This window comes from Rhamphochromis longiceps, linkage group LG6, assembly GCF_057381845.1.
Source record: "Rhamphochromis longiceps isolate RC_006_pf linkage group LG6, R_longiceps_female_GT1.1, whole genome shotgun sequence".
Lineage (NCBI taxonomy): Eukaryota > Metazoa > Chordata > Actinopteri > Cichliformes > Cichlidae > Rhamphochromis > Rhamphochromis longiceps.
Genome location: NC_140562.1, coordinates 37,307,528 through 37,328,524, shown reverse-complemented (window position 1 = coordinate 37,328,524; position 20,997 = coordinate 37,307,528). Strand labels below are relative to the sequence as shown.

The window sequence follows — 20,997 nt, the reverse complement described above, 5'->3', positions numbered from 1 at the left end:
GATCGATGGTTTCAGCTACCAAGTACTTAAAATACTTAGACGGTTTTTTGTGTTTATTTTCTTTAATTGCAGAGATTTGTTTAGGGCCTTGCTTTTAAGGCTAAGCTTCCAGTTTCTTGGCGGAAATGTTAAAATTATTTCGTCAGAAATGTTTTGCGTCATTCAACGTCACGCCTCCCATCCAATCCAGTGAGGCCTCCGCGTCAGCTATAGAATACCTGTGGGCGGAGAAGCGATTCCGGTTCCGGGTGTTTTCATATCCCAGTCGGAGGCGATCATACCTCTGATTATGCTATTTTATCGGAAACTTTTCTCGATTGACCACTGAATAAATTAGAATTCTTTTAATTAAGATTGCCCGATCAAAGCCGACAGCATGGCGACACGCTCGGAGAGAGAGAAGGCCCAAAAACTCAACGAACAGCACCAGGCCATCCTGTCCAAAATGCTGAGAGAGGAAGACAACAAGTACTGCGCCGACTGCGAGGCGAAAGGTGTGGTGTTCGTTTTGTCGGCGATTTTATTGTTTAACTGTACAAAGTTAGCAGTTTCACTCAGAATCAAACAGTAACGGTAACTAACAGTATAACATCCGCGCTTCTTAGCTTAGCTTAGCTAACTGGCCCAAGCTAGTCACCTGACATTCTTCCCTTTAAGCTAAACTAAGTGGTTAACCAGCATGCTAACTTCTCTAAAGCTACATAAGCTCCCCACAGGGCTTCTCCCTCGTCGCCGTATGCTTAGTTACCGGGATTTGCAAGCGGTAAACAAACTGTGTCAGGTCTTTCTAAGAAACTTCAGCCAACTTTTTTTTTAATTAGATCATTGACAAAGAATGTAGAACTTGCATCCTACGTTTCAAGTCACAACAAAGACTAGAATGTTTGAGTGTTTCTTCCGGCGTTTTTGTATCTTCACCTCCCAAACTGGGTTTAACTGTCATTAACAGGTCCAAGATGGGCATCCTGGAATCTGGGGGTATTTATCTGCATCCGATGTGCTGGCATCCACAGGAACCTGGGAGTGCACATATCCAGAGTGAAATCAGTCAACCTGGACCAATGGACAACAGAACAAATCCAGGTACTGATTTCTTGTTTTTCCACTTTTCCTGTGTGCATTGCTGAACTGACCTACCGGGCAGTAGCCCTGGGGGCTGAGAGGTCAAGGGACTCTGGGTCTAAGTCCCTCTGGACTGATTTGCTTACTGGCACAACATGAATACAAAAAATGCAAAACAGCTTAAAGGTGTACCATAACTTCTCTACACTGAAAATAAATAAAGCAGAAAATGTAAATGAACACAAGAACTGAATGCATTTCTCCTTTTTTAAATGTGACATTTAAATGTCTTTGCCAAGTATTCCGCTATTGGCTCTCTAATCCTTTTTTATGTACAGTAAGCATAAATATGGTTAGAAACTGTGAAATGTTTTTTTTGATTGGGCATATGTGTTCTCCACTAAATGTAACCTTCCTTGATGGTTCAGAGCTGTTACAATATTGCTGATTTTTCATTTGCACTTCAGGAAACTTGGCCAGACACAAAAACAGGAAATTCTGTTCAGTGGCTAAAGACATAATTTCTTGTCCGTAATGTGGGTCAAGCTTTAATTTTCATTATGCACTGTCATCAGGACTATCAATACCCTTCATTTATGTCATTTAGAATTTACTTTAATAACCACTTTTTAAACTGCAAATTACTGTACAAGTGAACTTGCTGTCATACTAACAACTAGTTGACATTTTAATGACAGCTTCAAAATATCCAGGCTTGTGTTGTTAAATACTTAATTGCCAGGAATATTGAAGAAATATTGGTGTCAAACCTCAGTCAATGACTAAAACCAAAACTGATTGCAGTATTTTTAACCTTAACAATATAAACTATTCAGTCAAACTGCATAAGTTGGCTTATCACCTGGGGGCTATTTTCTCATATCTGAAAAGTGCCACATAAGGTATTGTACACCCATTTTTATCTGTTGTGCCATATTTGTTATGAGCGAACTTATCATGTGTTTAGTCAATTGATTGCCCCAATGAAACACTGTATCCTAACATTATCCATTTTGTTTACATCTTTGTCTTCTCTTCAGAGTATACAGGACATGGGTAATACCAAGGCCAGGCGGCTTTATGAGGCCAACCTTCCAGATAGCTTTAGAAGACCTCAAACAGACCAGTATCCTTCGCTTAGAGTAAATCCACAAATGTAACAAAAAAGTGCCATGCAGCATATGTTTAACCGTTTTTTCCCTTTTCTTGGAGTTACATTTTTCTCTTAACCCTGACCTCAGAGCAGTGGAATTCTTCATCAGGGATAAATATGAGAAGAAGAAATACTACAGCAAGAATGTGACCAATGGCACCAGTGTATGTATCAACTAAACATTTCATGAAATTATTCATTTATTGTACTATTTTCTAAGTTTAGTCTGTTCTTGGAGCAAATGTAACCCACATAATTTCCTTAGTTAATAATAAAGTATTCCGATTCTGATCTAGATCTTCATAATGTTTTGTACTCACTCATTCTTCTTTCTTTTATTCTTTTTTTATCAGCCAAAAGATGGTAAGAAAGAAAGGGAGCCCGACAGAGGAAGCAAGGTGTCATCTTACACCAAGGTAAGTCTCGCATGTATTCCAGTAATAATAAACCTGTCTCAATATGCCCTTTAGCATTGTTTTCTTATCCACACTAAGTTTGTTCTGCTTTTGAATTTTACAACCCTTTCATTTTTTTTAAAGAGTGAAGAGTCCAAGCCAGTTCCCAAAATCAGCCCTGCTAAGACTGCAGAACCCTCTGTGAACCTACTAGGCCTTGGTGAGTGTGAAAATGATTCAAGTTTAGCACCACCGCCAGAGGACATCCTTATTGGGGGATTTAGTGAGAGTAGAATGTGCTGTGGGAAAGTTCTGACTAATATATTGTGTACAGAATTAGGATAATTAATATGTCTGAGTTTATTTGTTTTTATTTTTAAGTATAGATAAGTTTCCAAGGTGATATCTGGATGTAGTACATGACATCTAGCAATCAAAATACACTGTAATTTACACTGTAAAATCACTGTTTATGTGATGGTGATTACCTCTACACTTTGCTCAGCTCTGCATCTTGATGCTGTGGTGTTACCTGAGATTGTTTACTTTTTGGTTCAGCGTTAAAGATTGTCTCCACCCTTAGCTGTGCTATCTTCTCGTTTCAAACATGTGGCTCTGCATGTGTTTACCAAACAATGGAGGAGAGAGAAAGTACCATATTTAAAGGGTTTGGTTGCGTCAACTATCAGCATATCTGTAACACAGCAACTAAACCATCTCACTTGTAAATGATAGATAGCAACACCATTTGGTCTTCTCCGCTGTCTGTATCAACATTGCGCTGACGTCTTTTCAACACGCTGCTGTTACTTGTGGCTGTGATGTTATTTCTGTTGCTTTCAATTTAAAAAACCACTGCAAGGTTTTTGAGTTGAAAAGAGGAAGTGCTTCAGCTGCTGCAGTAGACATGTAACTTCTTGTTTCTACTTTAAATCCTGATGTTTATCTAGAGTATAACTTTTGTTGGATCAGTATTAAGTAAGTGTAGCAGGAAAGAAAGAAGAAGGGGCAACACTGGATTGCACAACATAGATATCTCTGCCATCCTTGCACCAAGTATAGGTTTTCTTTTGGCTTGATTGCTAGATCACTTAAAGTAGGTCTTTTAGTACATGCAAGGTTTTCTGGCATGGATAGATTTTAGCAACTTCTTCCAAAGCGTTATTAACTAAGGCACTTTTTTTTTTCTTTTGTAGAATTTTTTTTTTCATTTATTAATGCATTTTTGACAACTTTGATTTCTCAAATGGTCAGAAATAAAGGAGAATGCATAAACACAAACATGTTTCCTTTACAGTATGAGGACAAGCTCTGTTTGCATAAATAGTCACTCCCCAAAAGCTCGTTCTGAGCCAAGAGGAACTCTGATGTGAATGGAAATGGAAGTTATGTATATTTTTCTGTCTTAATGTTCAGCTGTTTTGTTTGAACAGTGTGCGCCTTTGTCATCAAATTGTGATATCTTCACATTAGTTCTTGCTTTTAAATTTCTGTACTTTATTTTTTTCAGCATTATAGCTATGATCGGTTTTTGGTTCATAGGAATAATTCATTTTATTAAAGAGGCTTCCTTTATTTACAGTTAAAAGAAGATGCTGTTGTGTTTTTGACTGGCTTAAGGGTTGCTTGCATTATTTGGATATCATGTTTACTGTTATTTTTCTTCTGTGGCTAGTGAGCTAAATGGGCTAAGCTGATTAATTTTTTATTGCGCTAGCTGTTGTTCTCACTGCGTGGGCAGCTTTGTAGCTGTGGGAGGTTTTTACAGTTGAATATTTAAAAAAGAAAAGAAAACATTTTATGAAAGCAGTTCTGTTCACTTTTAACACCCTTTCTATGTCAATTAGCCTGTTCTATAAGGATTATATTCCTGAACTTTAAATAAAGATCTTTTAATTAATGCAGACCACAATCAGGAAATGGTCAGTGGGTAGTGGGAACTATTATTTCCTGATGTATTTTTTTTAAGTTCCACCTGTAAAACAAATTTTTCCTTCTTTCTGTCACAGACGCACCAGCAGCTGCATCAGCTAACAACGGTAGCACAAGCACAAGCCAGAATAATGACCTGGATATATTCGGCCCCATGGTCTCCAATCCCCTGCCCTCATCCACATCCACAGCTCAGTTTTCTCAGGTAAAATTGAGAAAGCATTTCCCAGTTCAGATTTAAATCCAAATTCCGATTATTGCTCAGCAGGGCTTAACAGTCACTGTTGCCTGGTTGTAAAATTGAAATTAAATGTGCAGTAAAAAATAAAAAGGCAAATGATAACCATCAGCGTCAATAGCCCGCATGACAGTATCACCAGTGCTGAGAGACAGTGAGTTTAAATGAAAGAGAGGCAGAAACACACTTCAGAATATGAATGCAGTAAATCAGGCACTCTTGACTTAACATTGAAATGGGGCTTAATGCAGTGTTTACTTTTATTATCACTGCATTCATTAATTTTGATTAATCAAAGAATTTATCAGTTAGGTATAAAATTTAAATATATTAATACTTAGTCAATTTAATCAATAATTCTCTTTTGTTACCTATATTATAAAGATAAAGCCTTCAGGGGGTGTCGGCTACTAACATCTCACTAATAGATCACAGCTGAATCAGAGTAATCATGCAGGATAGGCCCATTTTGTATTTATGATCTACATTTATACATAGCTAAAAGAGGCCCCCCAACAAGACTGCCCAAACAGTACTGTTATTGAAGGATCTAGTGCTGTTTGTTAATGGTAGTTGTCTGCTAATTTGTAAATTTTGTTTAGTTGCGTTTGTACAGCACACAATAAAACCGTGTGAGCCATAGATTTGTCACAAAAATGGGTGCTTTTTTTGTCATCGGACTTTAAATCTTCTAAACATCTCAATCTCTTTCCTGCCTCCAGGTGAGCTCCAATAACTCGGCAAGCACTCCGACACAAGCTCCAGCACCTGGAGTGTCAGGAGGAGTAGCCAACTCAGGGTCATTACAGGGAGACCTCGACCTGTTTAGTGAGAGCAGTAGCACCACTAAAGCTGATGACGCAGCCAAGAAGCCCCTGTCCAAGGACTCCATCTTGTCTCTGTATGGGACTAACAGCATGTCCCAGCAGCCCCCCACCGGTAAGGATTTACACACAAACTGAAATAACACCAGTGCCATATTGTAAATTCAACCCTGTTACGAAGAAAAATCTATTTTATGTAGAAACAGTCATGCTTAAAACTTTAACCACAACTCTTTTTGACCTATGAGTCCTTTTAGTTTTTATTGGATTAATTAGTCTACATTGACAGCTTTCGTTTTGTCACCTAATAGATGCAATTCTTTCCCTGCCATTGATGAGCTAGAAGATGCAGAAACCCTGGATTCTTATTTGTTATTTAAATGCAATGCAGTATTTTAAGGTCATTGATCCACTGAGTTGAAAATAAACTGGTTCTTATTTTTTTGTAAACTGCCTCCTTTTCCCTGCAGTACCTTAGCAACACACCAGAGGGCCACAGCCCACACTTTGGGAACCACTGCCCTTGACTAATACTTTGCTTGTTAAAGTAATGCAAATGTGGTGACATCACATGATCCACAAGGAACAAGTAGATACCTGTATTTTGCAGCTCAGTCTCACAGAGCTTTGCTGACTTATTTTCCTGCTTAACAGACTCCTTAAAATACACAAGCAAGTTTTCAAAACAGACCCATACCTCAAAAACTAACTTGTTTTTTTTATGTTCTTGCCTCCTCTCAGCTGGCATGTTCATGGGCCCCTCTCAGATGCAGTTTCCTGTCCAGGCAGCAGCTGGTTACCAGGCCTTCCCTGGTATGGGTACAGCCATGCCACCCACTACTGTCATGGGTGCCATGATGGCTCAGAGCGGTGCACCCATGATGGGGCCCAGTCCAGGAATGATGGTTGGGATGACGATGCCTAATGGCTTCATGGGGAACGCGCAAGCCACCGGTATGATGGGCATGGCCCCCAGAATGATGGGACCACAGGGTGGTGCAATGCCTACAGGCATGATGCCTGCTCAGGGCATGTATGCCATCCAGCCTGGCCAGCAGGCTCAGTGGAACATGGGTCAGGTAAGGAAATAGCTTCGCTGTACTGCAGCATTGTGTGAGGTTATTTAACAAGAGACCTCATGTTAAGACTTGTGCTACTGGTTTCAAGTATGTCACAGTCACAGGAGACTTTTTTTTCTCAAATGTGACCACACCCAGAAGAGTTGGTGCATTGCACAATAGTCCATTGTGAAGCCCTCTACTGTACACTTTGTAGAGATGGAGCATCCAGTATTCACTAGATGGCAGCACAAGCATGCAGCAGATTTGTAACTATGCACTAAATCCCTAATATATACTGTAAGTAGTTTAATTGTAAGTGTGGACACTCAAATTGAAGATGAACTTAAAGCAATCTGTACACATGCTATAAAAATTGCATGCTGTCTGTACACAATTATTTCCCATAATGCAGTGTACGCAGAAATTGTAGGAGCTGCTCACAGCTGTAAAGACTAATCTATTATTAGCATAAAACATTACATTATTTAGAGTTTTATTACAGTTAGCACGCAGGGTGGAATTGGGACACAGTCAGAACTTCAGTAATGAACTACTAGCGGGTGGATGGGTAGTAGTATAATGTTGTCCCAGTTAATCTTCAGTGATTATTTCTAATCCAGGCAAGGTGTGGTAATAAGTCAGATGTAGGTGATCCTGCTCTAGTGTTACTCACACTAACCTCTGTAACATCCCCAGGTGAACCAGCAGATGTCAGGGCTGACTCTGAATGGTGCGGGTGGTCAGATGGCCTTTGGTCAACCTCCGTCAGGTATGGGCGGGTGGGCTCCCACTGGTTCTGGCCAGACTCTGAGCACACAGCTATGGAAGTGAGCCTTCATGCGGGTCGGTGGTTGGGCAGAGTAAAAGTCGAGGTTGCAGGATGTGCTTCTCCGTACCTCACTATGAACTGATGCCCATTTCGATCACAGACCAGCCTTCAGAACATGAAAATTGTATCTCTTTTTTTTTTTTTCTCTCCTTCTCCCTTTTCTGTCTCTCTTTCTCTCTATTGTGTGAGTGAATTGGGAGTCATACAGGATTACAGCCTGGCAGTTTCTGCCTGTCGTATGGTTTTTGATCATAACTTTTATTTTCCTTTTTTGGAAAAAATGACAAGAAAACAACAGTCCCATCATCAACATCGACATATCAGAAAAGCTGCAGGACCAGTTAAACAAGCTTTTATTGTATCACTGTATCATTATAAGATTATAGAACATTTAAATGAATAGTATTTAAAGGGAGAAGGGTATGACTATGAGGTCAGTTGACACTGCTCCCAGATGTACAGCGCTGTATAACCTTCTTTTAAAGTACTTGGTGGTTCCCCTATAAAATTAAAGTGATAATAAATAATTTCCTTTTACGTGTGTTCTGTAAAACAGATGTCAAAGGTTTTTTTTATGTCTCAAATTGGTGAAATGTAATTGTTGCAGGGACACACCCACTTTTATTTCTCTCATTTGTCTAACATTCGATCTAGTTCTGCTGTGGCCCTAAAAATAAACACAGTGAACTTAATAATCTTCACAACATGTACCCTGGATGCATTCTTGTTAGCGGACTCACACAAAGCACTTTGGCCTTGTACATAGATGAAGCACGAGACTCCCTCTTCACAAATCCACTAGTCTGCATTCCTATTGTGCTTCTCGATCCTGGGACAAGCATTCAGGCCCAAAGTTCATAAAATCATAAACTAAACTGAAGTTCCTGATTTGATGTGTTTTTGTTACTTAGTCCTTACAATTTTAGGACACAGGTTACATTTATGAATTGTTTTCATGGAGGCAGTTGTTCAAAAAGCGTTGGTTTTTCACACTTGGGTGGGGTTACTGATTACATGCAAACTATTCCTGAGACCAACTGAACCACACCCAGAGCCACCCCTTCAAGCGGAAGAGTCACACGGGAAGAGAACATTGTCGCTGTGAAATACACATTTTTATCATCAAGATGGAATGGAAAAATAGACGGTGGGTACTTTGCAAACCAAGAACATCCCCACGTGAGGTGGTTATAATTCAGAACCAGTAATGTACACTTCCATCTTCTTACTGAAGCAATACTTATTGAATATTCAAACTTGGCACAATCAGTTTTCTCATGAGTTGCTATGACCACGAGTCACTTGAACTCATGGTCACTGTGTCTTGATTCTAATTTTTAATAACCATAATTAAATATTTCAAAACCATGACAAAATATCCCACAAATATCTAATTGGATGAACTAATTATATCCAAAAGGTCATGTATCACAGCTTGACATCACATTGCTCTGCAAAAACATCTTTCGTAACATTATCCAGAACCTGAAATTGGGAATAGGATAGAAGGAATTTACCATATTTTACATTTGAAGTCATGATACTACCTACCTACACACGAGTTAACTCGAATTTTACTGCTTGGTAGAGACATGTAGCCTCTGGTTGCTATTCTAATTCCCAACATTGAGAGTATCTGACATTTAGCACAGCACAGCTCTCTAAAAGAGTATGTTGCTGCTGTCCTCTAGATGACAGTGTTGAGACAGTGGAAAGTTTTAGCTGGACAGAAGTATTTCACAGCGACTTAAAAAAAATGGGATTTAAGACCCAAACTACACTGCACCATAGTGCGGACCGAGAGTCCCTGTGGGCTGTGAACCAAAGGCGTTTTTCTGCTGTGAGTCACTCCTCCTCTTGTAGAGCAGAGTGGAAGAGGTTCGCTGGACTGTGGTTACATTATTTCAGTAACTTGTTCTCTGTGCACTGCTAGTAATGCCAACGCATTGTAGCCCTTCACTTGAGCTAGAGGCTTTTATTTAACAATAGAGCTCTGTATAGCAGCACAATGAATCTAAACCAACACAAAGCATCTTCAAGTAAGTCAAGTTAGAGCTTGTCTCCTGAACTTTGATGGATATTCATTTCAGCAACACAATGTAGATGTGACTATGCCATGCTCACTGTATTACTGTTATAAAGTTTAAGTTAGGTGCATGAGAGCAAGTCTCTCAGTAAAGAAGCAACTTCTTACTTACCAAAGTGTGGCGGTAACAAGCACCTGGTGGCAGTGTAACATTAATCTTTGTAATAGAAGGCCAAGTTATATGATAAGTCTTTGCCCCAAATCTCCTGTCTTACTGATAAGCTATGTGCTTACTATTCTGCGGATATACGCTCATGGTGTAATGTGTATTTACGTATTTGATTTTATTTACTTGGTAACTTGCTGAGTTTTCTCCCTTCCTAACATTGCTTGTGCAGTATTACATACAGTATATAAAGTTTTTTATATAGCTGGTGCAGTGAATGCTCTTTTGTTGAAGTTAATTTGTGGGCCTTGCAGGAGCTGGAAAATCATAGTCAGACTATGTGTTTACAGCCAGTAGGGAAAATATGCTTCAGTCTGCCTCAGAGTAGTTTTGATCAAGTGGTTTTTGTCTTTTTCATCCGGTAGTTATTCCGAGTTTTGTGTTTGTTAAATGGTATTTTAATTGTGTTCTTTTCAGTACACAAGACATGTCTTTTGTTTCTCCACCTATTGCATGCTAGGATGTGTTCCTCTACACATCCACCCAGCTTATGGGAAACTTTTAAAAATGGATGTGGTTTGAAAAATCAGTTTTACAGTCATTGGAGAAAAATGCTACAGGATCAAAGCTATTCTTTGGGATAAGCTCCCTCTTTCATAGTAGTAAACATTATTGTAAGCACAGCCTTGCCTAAATAGATGCATACTGGTCTTCACGCTGTGGCTTATCAAACCAGCTCTACCTGTTAAACAGCCACCATTCAGTTAAGTCGGAAGGATATGTGTCCCTGAAAGGTGTTCAGTGGTGAGAATGTGCTGAAAGCGAATACTCTGCTTGCACAGGATGAACAAAACACTTACAGAGGCTTGAAAAATAACATGCAGCTCATGCTTGGCAGGGCTTGAAAGCCCCTTGAATTTGTTTGGCCTTGTTCCACTCTATCTCTCAACTGTTTCTGCGCCCTGCTGCAACTCCAACCCAGTTTGAAAACTTTCACAGTAAGGTCTGATGCCATGAAGTGTTTGAGACCTTTAGCAAAGAGGTTAGGCATTCCTCTCAGCTTGTATGGCAAACTGTACAATGCTCCAGAATAGAGTCCGCCATCCGAGTGAAGAATGTTCCGGCTTTCACCAGCCCCTTAATGGACTTTTTGACCCTGAACCATTAACAGTGCTGCCAATTAGTACATCAGGCTGTTTCAGACATCTTTAATACTTAACTAAACATTTTTCTGATAGGAAAGGTTAATGTACTTTAGTTAAATTCCACATTGATATACAGCAGGCCTAGTGAAGTGTTGAATAAACTCTGCTTTCTTAGTATAATCTTGTTATCAATTGGGTCAAGAAGTAGTTTTGAAAGGTGCAGTAAAGCTTCTGTACTACGTCTGTGCTAAATGCCTGCTAGCAGCCAGCTAACTTAGCTAAGCACAAAGACTGGAAACTGCTAGCCTGCCCAGTCAGGAAGAAAGCAAAGTGTTTTGTCCAGTGTGATGAATTGCTGTTGACTGTGGAAATTCAAAACTGTGCCAATAGATAAGCTGTTATTAAAAAAAAAGTATCACTACAACTAAAGGTTACTGTTGCAGTTTATGTTAAATGTTACATGCAAGGTATTGTGTGAAGGTTTCTTGTATGGATTAAGACACTAATTGTGATAACGCTGTTCTACCTTCTAGCTAATGTATGATGAAGGGTAGGTTACCGCCTGGATGGGGCACATCTGACTATGAAGCCAAGAGACACTTCATGCTCATACTTTGATGTGTTACTCATGAAGTAGGCCTGCAGTAAACAACTTTCTTTATGATCCTATTTTTGTTTTTTTATCCTAATAGGGACCAGCATGGACTTCTTTTTAAAACCACAATAATATTTCCCTTGTAGCAAGTAGAAAACATACGGGTTTAAGATGCTTCCAGATGTCTTCACTTTTCCCTTGAATTAACTTGAATGTTCATCTTTATAGTCTGTGATTCAGCGGATGGCGAAATTAGCTTAGCCTGGCACTCAGCACCACCTAAAAGCTGGGATGTCATTTTCTGTCTAAGTTAAATATTATACCAGATAAGTTGTTAAAACAAGTGGTGAACACAGCCAGAGATTAGTGATACTATTGCAGGGGATGAAACCACTGTATGATGTGGAAAGGTTTCTTTTACACAAAGACCAAATCCACTAAAGTATTCAGCCAATGCTGACTTTAACAATCAGTTCATTATTAGTTTGATTGAGCAGAATTTCTGTTATATGCCAAGTGTCTTCCTCTTTCACTCTACAAGCCCCAGGCTAGCCTTGAATGGCAAGCAGCCACAACAGTGGGAAATACAGAAATCCTGTTTGCAACTTGGCAGCGCTTTTTATGGGGTTCCTTTATGCAGCCACGTGCAGACAGTTATTAACCTGTTCATGCTGCACATGACATGACAGCTATTTGTTGTAACATTCATTATAAGGTGAGGCTCCTCTATAAATTAAACCAAATTGCTTAAACACTTCCTCTTCCAGTTATGTGGGAAAGTCAGTGGTTTATAAATCATTCATAAAATTGCAGTGATAATATATAATGTTTGGTCCTCTGTTATAAAGTAATTGGTTGTAAAGATTTCGGTCAATGTCATGGCCCACTTGTCCCAGATAATGGAGGAAACTTATATAGACTGAGGGTGATTAAAATTTTTGCAATTCAGCCTACAGCCTCTAGGATGGTACATCCATACATGCCATTTCCAAAAGGCAAGGCAAGTTTATTTGTATAGCACAATTCAACAACAAGGTGATTCAAAGTGCTTTACAGAGACATTAGAAACAAAAACAAATAAAAAGCATGATTTAAAATTGATTAAAACAAGCAAACAAACTAACTAACTAATTAACAAACAAACAAACAAAACAGTATATAAAATCAAAACAGATAAAATCAGAACAGTAGATAAAATCAGTAGTTAAATGTAAGTTTTGAAATTTAAGCTTAAAAGTGTGGATTTGGTGCTTTATTCAAATGCAGCTGAGAATAGGTGAGTCTTCAAACTGGATTTAAATAAACTGAGTGTTTCAGCTGATCTGAGGCTTTCTGGGAGTTTGTTCCAGATATAAGAAGCATAAAAGCTGAATGCAGCTTCTCCGTGTCTGGTTCTGACTCTGGGAACTGATAAAAGACCGGATCCAGATGACCTGAGGGATCTGGAAGGTTCATACTGGGTCAGGAGGTCACTGATGTATTTTGGTCCTAAACCATTCAGAGCTTTATAGACCAGCATCAGAACTTTAAAGTCGATCCTCTGACAGACAGGCAGCCAGTGTAAAGACCTCAGAGCTGGACTGATGTGGTCCACTTTTTTGGTCTTAGTGAGGACTCGAGCAGCAGAGTTCTGAATGAGCTGTAGTTGTCTGACTGATTTTTTAGGTAGACCTGTAAAGATGCTGTTACAGTAATCAAGCCTACTAAAGATGAATGCATGGACTAGTTTTTCCAGGTCCTGTTGAGACATCAGATCTTTTATCCTTGAAATATTCTTGAGGTGATAGTAAGATGATTTTGTTATTGTCTTAATGTGTTTTTCCAGTTTAGGTCTGCATCCATCACTACACCCAAATTTCTCGCCTGGTTTGTGGTTTTTAGGTGTATAGATTGAAGTTCTCTGGTGACCTGTAATCGTTTTTCTTTGGCACCAAAGACTATTACCTCAGTTTTGTTTTTGTTTAGCTGGAGAAAATTGTGGCACAACCAGTCATTAATTTCCTCAATGCATTTACCAAGAGCCTGTACAGGGCCTTGATCTCCTGGTGACATTGTGATATATATTTGTGTGTCATCTGCATAGCTATGATAGTTTATTTTGTTGTTCTTTATAATCTGTGCCAGTGGGAGCATGTAAATGTTAAACAGAAAGGGTCCCAAGATGGAACCTTGGGGAACTCCACATGTGATACTTGTCTGCTCAGATGCGAAGTTACCCATTGATACAAAGTATTTCCTGTTTTCTAAGTATGTTTTGAACCAGTTTAGTACAGTTCCTGAAAGACCTGTCCAGTTCTCCAGTCGTTTGAGTAATATGTTGTGGTCAACTGTATCAAATGCTGCACTGAGATCCAGTAAAACTAAGACTGACATTTTTCCACTGTCTGTATTCAGACATATGTCATTGAACACTTTGGTCAGAGCGGTTTCAGTGCTGTGGTTCTGTCTAAAACCTGACTGGAAGGCATCATAGCAGTTATTCTGTTTTAAGAAGTAATTGAGCTGTTGAGAAACTGCTTTTTCAATGATCTTACTTAAAAATGGGAGATTTGAGATCGGCCTGTAGTTGTTCATTTGTGTCTTGTCAAGATTGTCCTTTTTCAGTATAGGTTTTATTACAGCAGTTTTTAGTGATTCTGGAAACACACCTGACATTAAAGAAAAGTTGACGATCTGTAACAGGTCTGACTCCAAAGTCTTTGAGACCTTTTTGAAAAAACGTGTTGGCAGGACATCTAAACAGCAAGAGGAGTTCAGCTGACCTATGATGTCCTCCAGGTATTTGCTGTTAATCGGGTGAAACTGTTTCATGGTGTTTAAGCAGTTTTTCGGTGGACACAGTACATATTCTGGATCTGCTGTTGATGTACCAATTGCTTGTCTAATCTTTTGGATTTTTTCTGTGAAGAATTTGGCAAAGTCATTGCAGGCCATGGTCGAATGAAGTTCAGCTGCCACTGACACAGGAGGGTTTGTTAGCCTGTCAACTGTAGAAAATAAGACCTGAGCATTATGGCTGTTTTTAGTGATGATGTCAGAGAAGTAGGACCTTCTTGCACTCCTCAGTTGTAAATTATAATTGTGAAGTTTCTCTTTATAGATGTCATAATGAACCTGGAGTTTTGTTTTTCTCCATCTGCGCTCAGCTTTCCTACACTCTTTTTTTTCATTTTTCACTAGTGTGGAGTTTCTCCATGGAGACTTTTTCCTTCCAGAGATAACCTTCACCTTAATGGGAGCAATAGTGTCCATTTCATTTAACATGTTAGCATTGAAGCTATTGACGAGCTCATTGACTGACCCTCTGGACAGGTCAGGTGTTAATGGGAAGACCTGGTTAAAAATCGCACTACTGTGTTCAGTTATACACCGTTTTGTGATCACTGCTGTTGATATATTTATGTGGGCTGAGATTTTACTTTCAAAGAAAACACAGTAAAGGTTTGCTGTGTCACCCAGCACAGTTTCAAGACTAAGAAGCACTGCCACAACCATACAAAATGACCTGCAGTTAGAGACCATTGTTTGGTCTGTTACCAGAATTGGCAGGTACATCCCTGAGCACATGATGCATTAACAGGTCAGGAGAAGTTGTGGAGAATGCTCAGCTGCTTACATCATAGTTAGCTGGTTTGATGATGGGTCAGTGGATCAGAGCTCGACGGGCTAGACAACAGCCCCCCGACTGCCATTAGGGATCTGGATAAAATCCTTGGATCCATTGACACAACAAGGCCCAACCTCATGTGGCGAGAGTATGCAAGCAGGAGATTTCCAAGGTCAACATCCGTCGTCTCAATAGGAGCACCGACATTGTCAGGCATGCATATAAGCACATGGGGGCCATACAAACTACTGTGTACAATTGTTGCTACAATGAAATTCTGGCAAAATTGACTAGCCCGCTGCTTCATTTTTTCACTTTGATTTTCTTGGTGTCTTTGAATTCAGCCCTCTGTAGATTGATAATTTTCATGTACATCAAATGATGTGAATCATCCTCTTACCCAGTCCATGTCCGTATACACATCCAGCATGGTGTTTTTTTTCCCCATTGAGACCTGATTTTTGAGCAGTTTAAAGGATGGGTCTAGCCACCATGACATTTTGTAGCCTTGAACTGACATTGAGCAACTTGTATAGCCACACGCTAAAGCATACAGTGCCTCATGTTTTACTGTTACTAGTTTCATAATTTACAAAAGTGTACCATGCTGCATTAGATAGTGATTGAGATCCTAAACTCTTCAGGAAAGTTTATACGGAAACGACAGCACAGTGGTGCAATGGTTAGAACAGTTGCCTCACAGCAAAAGGATCCTGGGCTGGAATCCACCAGCCAATTGGGGCTTGTCTTTATTAATCTGCATGTTGTCCCTCTGCCTGCATAGGTTAGTTCTGGACACTTGACCTTTCTCCCATAGTCCAAAAACATGTCTGTTAGGTTAATTTGTGATTCTAAATTGGCTGTAAGTGCAAATGATTGTCTACCTGCCCTGGACTGGGGATAGACTGGTGCTCTACTCCACCTCTGGGACTGCTGGGATAGGCTCCATCAGTCTTGAACTGGATAAGCAGTGAAGAATCAATAGAGACCATAAATCCTTCAGGAAAGTTTTTACAGAGTTTAAAGATCAAATGAGCAATAGGGTCATTATTTCACAAACTCCAGTGACTTTATTTTGCAACCAGAGGAGTTCCCCTTTTTCCAGTCAATAGAAAAAATGCAGGTTCAAAGCACTTAAGTGGGGGCTTCAAATTTCAGACCCAGATTAATCTTTTTAATGCATTTCAATCTTCACAAACGTTTTCAAGCACATCAGCAGTAGCTGATGTGCTTGAAAGCAGTCATTTTAAGCAGTAATAGATGCAAAGGCTGACCTGCCCTAAGGTAACATTTGTAATGTAATGGTATGAGATTAGACCCTTTGGATTATTATTAGAACATGTGCATGTTAGGAAACTTTCTATTGTCTAAGTCTGAGACTCTTCAGAACTGCTGCTGGACCCTATGACACAGATTTTTGATAATGCACTACAAATATAAAAGTTGCTTGATGAAAAAAGAAAAACATCATAGCACATTTTAATCACTGAAAAAAACATACATTACAAATTGTCAGTCAGTTGCTTTCCAGAGTTTTCTAAAGATGGGTCCAGCGGGTTAGCAATAATCTGAGTAAAATAGTCTGGAGTTGGTTCAACGTGTTTTTATGACCTCTGCTGTGAATTTTTATCTTTATACCAGTGTGGACAGACTCTGATGTGCAACAAAAATGGGTCCAAATATGGGTGAGAGAATCTCCTTAGAGAGGGGTAGAAGTTGCAATTTAATCCACTTCTCTTCTTGCCAACAAGCATTACACCATCACTTGAGAATTCGCTCTAATTTGAGAGGCTGTGACTTAACACACACACACAAATAGGCAGAAATCTTGTCTCTCTTTCTTTCTTTCACACGAAACATACAATAAGCTAGCAGCAACCCCACCCTTAACAGTTTTTCATCATGACAGCCCACACTGGTCATTTGGCTTCCCTCAGACTTCATAAAAGGGGGCAGAGTTCAGTACTGATAGCACAGTGTTTGCACAATGACTCTCTTTGTTCAGTTAAAGGCTGTTTGTATTTCCACTCTGTGTTTCTGTCTTGGCCGGTGTGTGTTCTTGTTTCCAGGTGACAGTAGTTACACAGACTTCATATAAAAACTTTTGAAAACCCACATGGGGCAAGGATTAGTCAACCATCTGGGTGTGTCTTTCTCTGAGTAAGACTTGGGATCATTTGCTTCATTTGAGTTTCTTGTCATGTTTGAATTTTTCTAACATCAAGTTTGCCATAGATTTCTGCCCGGCTTCTCCTCTAAGTCCCAGTGCTTTCCACACTGAGCTGTTAACCATTGTTCACCCTTTCCTGAAAGCAGTGCTGTTACGTAACACAGATTTCCACAAGCCCATATCCCACCTCCCAGAAGTTATCGGTTGCCATTGCAACTGCATAAACAGAGCAATGTTATGGAGGGGGAAAAATGTATACCCTGAGTATGTTCTGAAAGATCAGTAAAGTGACAAAAACAACACAACTCTTATATTCACTGGCAGATTTATTTTTCAGAGACACCACACACACAAACACACACAGTACATCAGGAATTTCGTCTTCTGATTTGCAAACTTGGATCGTGAACTCTTAAACAGTTTTTTTTTCCAACATTTTTCAGTACAGTTTCCTCTCATTTAAAATCTTTTATTTGTGGGAGTATGTGTGTGTGTGTGTGTGTGAGTGTGCGTGTGTCTAAGAACAGCTTGTCCTGCCAGCTGGAGCTCCTAGCTGGAAGTGCACACAGTGGTGGTTGTGACTGTGGTACTTCAGCCCCCTGTTAAAAGAAGAAAAAAAAATTTATGCTGTGCTTCTAGCTTTTATTACAGGAACCCATCAAGTCTTCGTGGTATTTGTTAAATAAGACATTACTTACCTGTACTAATTGGTCTAACAGTGAGAAAAGAAGTACGGTGCAAGAAATGAGTGCATTTTCACGTAAGGAGTCTCAAAAGCACATTCACCTGTGTCTATCTGGACTCTTCTGATTCCAACAGGCTCCTGTAGGTTGCAATTTCCTGCTCCAGCCTTGACTTGATATCCAGAAGCATCTTGTAGTCCTGGCCCTGTTGCTCAATGCTGGCACGAACGTTGGCTAGCTCTGCTTCAAGCATGTTGATTTGGTTCTGGAAGCCGGCGAGCATGGCGCTGTATCGAGCCTCTGTCTCTGCTAACGTGTTCTCCAAAGCCCCTTTCTGTTAAAGTGGGAGGAAAAGCAGAATTAGGGCACACAAGTAGTGATGCCTAAATCATGTTATCTGTACGTGCAAACAATTCAGTGTTTTAGGTATATTTGTTCTTAGGTATATATGTTTTTCTATACTGTTTTATCTCTCTTTATGAAAGTATAAAAGGCAAATGCATTTAAGTGCATGTGTCTTTTTCTCCCTGAGTGTGTTTGTTGCAGGGAGTGTTCAGTGACTAACTCCAGCTGAGCACAGATAATCTGTGGGAGTACAGCTTCTGAGCCATCCAGTTCAGCATTCCTTCAGCTTTCTTTAAACTCTTTTATGTCTCCCAGAATCTGGACAGATGTCTGTGAAATGTTTTCCTGACCATGAGGCCCTCCCTCCTTCCTTCACTGCTCCAATCATTCTTATCTCGCTCACTCGCTCTCTCTCATTCTTCATTCTTGCAAAAAAACCCTTCCTTTCCTGCCCTCCCCTCTGCTCCACACCCTCTGTCATCGTCCCTTTCTTCATTTCTTTTACACAAGACAGCAATGTGGGGATTTTGATCATATAAGGCAATATCAGTGAGATGTGAATAGATGGTTTGGGGTTTCATGTTTTTCTTACCATACTAAGCTGAGACTGCAGCTCAATCTCCAAGCCCTGCAGTGTGCGCCGTAGGTCACTGATCTCTGTCTTGGACGTCTGGATTGTCTCTGTGTGGATGGTTATCTCTTTTGTCAGGGTTGCCGACTAAAGCAGGAAATAAAGACAAAGTTAGATGATAGTAGTTACTCATCTTGGCTTCAGAGATTGTATTTAATTACAGGATAGACTGCTGCAGGCCTAAACCTAGTCATTTGCAATGTGTGGGATATAATGACTTTGTTTATGTGAAAATCTTTTTACCTTGTCATTAAACCAGGATTCCTGATCGCGACGATGTTTATCGGTAATTGCTTCATACTGTGCACGGATCTCCTCCAGAACTTTGTTCAGGTCTTGCTGAGGTGCGGCATCTACCTCTACGTTGACATTGCCTGTAAGCTGAGAACGCAGTGCTGCCAGCTCCTGAACAAACAGAGAAAAAAGAGGGATTTAGATCTGTTTGATTGTTTCAGTTTATTCAGCTCTATAGAATAGATGATTCATCTAGCAGTGTGTATATAACTGATGGCTTGTAAATTCAAGATATCTATAAATCACCTCTGCATGATTTTTCTTCAGGTAGGCCAGCTCATCTTGCAGGCCTTCGATCTGCATCTCCAGGTCAGCCTTTGTCAGGGTGGTCTGGTCGAGCAGGCGGCGGAGGTTGGCAATGTCAGCCTCAACTGATTGGCGCATCATCAGCTCATGCTCGAATCTAATCATTTTTTAAAAGTAGAGAACACTGATATGAGACAACAGCTACTTTAAGCCATTGTGTTTAATCTTACAAGGACAGTCAGTTCACAAAATTATAACAGTTCTTGCTTACTTGGTCTTGAAGTCATCAGCAGCCAGTTTGGAGTTATCAATCTGGAGCAGGATGTTGGCATTTTCCATTGTGGCGGCATGGATCTTAAGAGAAGAACAACATTGTGAGTTAGTTTTGGTTACATCACTATACATTAGTTAGCTTAGGCTGGTTTTGATTTTGATCTGTTGCTAGCTTTGCATACTTATGTTAACTGTTAACATGCAGTTCCTCTGTGCTGCAACACCGTCTGAAGTGTTGCAGCTATACTAAATGATCACGCACAGTGTCACTCAAAATGTGTCAGTTTTCCTTGCTTAATTTGAGATTTTGGAATTAATACATATTTGTTAACTGTCCACTAAAACACCAAGTATTCAGTAGCACAATAGATTATGCAGTCTGTCATTATGCCTATCATGTATGTTGATTTTTGAAATGCTTCCTTGTTAACCATTTACAGCACAACAGATATTTGAATTTTCTGGTATTTAAGCAGTTAAGCTGGTACACACATACCTTGTCCCTCAGGCCGTTGATGATGTCCCAGTACTTGCTGTAGTCCTTCTCAGCTGCTGGTCCCTTCTTCTCATAGTACTCTCTGATCTGTTTCTCCAGCTTGGCATTGGCTGCCTCCAGAGAGCGGACCTTCTCCAGGTAGGAGGCCAGACGATCATTCAGGTTCTGCATGGTGGCCTTCTCGTTCAGGCGCACTGTTCCCTGGTCCAGGGCGCTTGACAGGTCAAAGCCACCGCCACCCATGCCCAGGCCGCCACCCATCCCCATGCCGCCACCCATCCCCATGCCGCCACCCATCCCCATGCCTCCTGATGAGGACACAAAACGTGCACTGGAAGCAGAGATGCGAGGTGTTGATCTGAGGCTGAACCCAGACACACTATGGGCCTTCTGGGGAGCAGCACTTGATGTGAAAGTGCGGGTTTGTCTGATGATAGACATGATGGCTGTCTGCTGGTCAAGAGAGGACGCTAAAAAGAAAGAACCGTTACACAGCTGTAGACTGCGGCAGGACTCTGGGGTTTGATAGAGAGAGGCAGGCTGTTGATATAGTGCTGCTGGTGTGGGGCGGGCCTGAATGGGAGGGGCAAGGTGGAGAACTGGGCAGGGAGTTTTCTGTTACAGCTTTAAAGCGACATTTGTTTTCTGTTAAGGACCAGGGTTTGGTTTCTGCACACCCCTGTGAGGGAACTCTTATGGAATGTGTGTACGTGCGTGCGCGCGTGCGTGCGTGCGTGTGTGTGTGTGTGAGGACTGTTAGTACCGTATGTATGTGTGCATATCTTTGTGCGTTTTTGTATTAATACTTTTTGTGTATGCTTTTATA

At 40.3% G+C, this 20,997-nt stretch overlaps 2 protein-coding genes across 2 annotated transcripts; one reads left to right on the top strand and one right to left on the bottom strand.

Annotated features, from left to right (window-relative positions):
* The first annotated feature begins 210 nt into the window (after positions 1–210).
* Positions 211–8,021, top strand: smap1 (small ArfGAP 1). Its single transcript, XM_085410565.1, has 10 exons — positions 211–494; positions 950–1,083; positions 2,103–2,188; positions 2,304–2,379; positions 2,569–2,631; positions 2,755–2,830; positions 4,620–4,747; positions 5,503–5,719; positions 6,346–6,683; positions 7,362–8,021. Exons 1-10 carry the CDS (start codon positions 377–379, stop codon positions 7,494–7,496), a joined length of 1,371 nt encoding a protein of 456 aa, XP_085266691.1. The 5' UTR covers positions 211–376; the 3' UTR covers positions 7,497–8,021.
* Positions 8,022–17,511: 9,490 nt separating this feature from the next.
* On the bottom strand, positions 17,512–20,698 carry LOC146668608 (keratin, type I cytoskeletal 19-like). The gene is made up of 7 exons (XM_085410569.1): positions 20,172–20,698; positions 19,674–19,756; positions 19,403–19,559; positions 19,106–19,267; positions 18,824–18,949; positions 17,990–18,220; positions 17,512–17,802 (listed from the first exon to the last, which is right to left on the bottom strand). The coding sequence occupies exons 1-6, from the start codon at positions 20,610–20,612 to the stop codon at positions 17,996–17,998; spliced, it is 1,194 nt and encodes a 397-aa protein (XP_085266695.1). The 5' UTR covers positions 20,613–20,698; the 3' UTR covers positions 17,512–17,802; positions 17,990–17,995.
* Between the last annotated feature and the right edge of the window lie 299 nt (positions 20,699–20,997).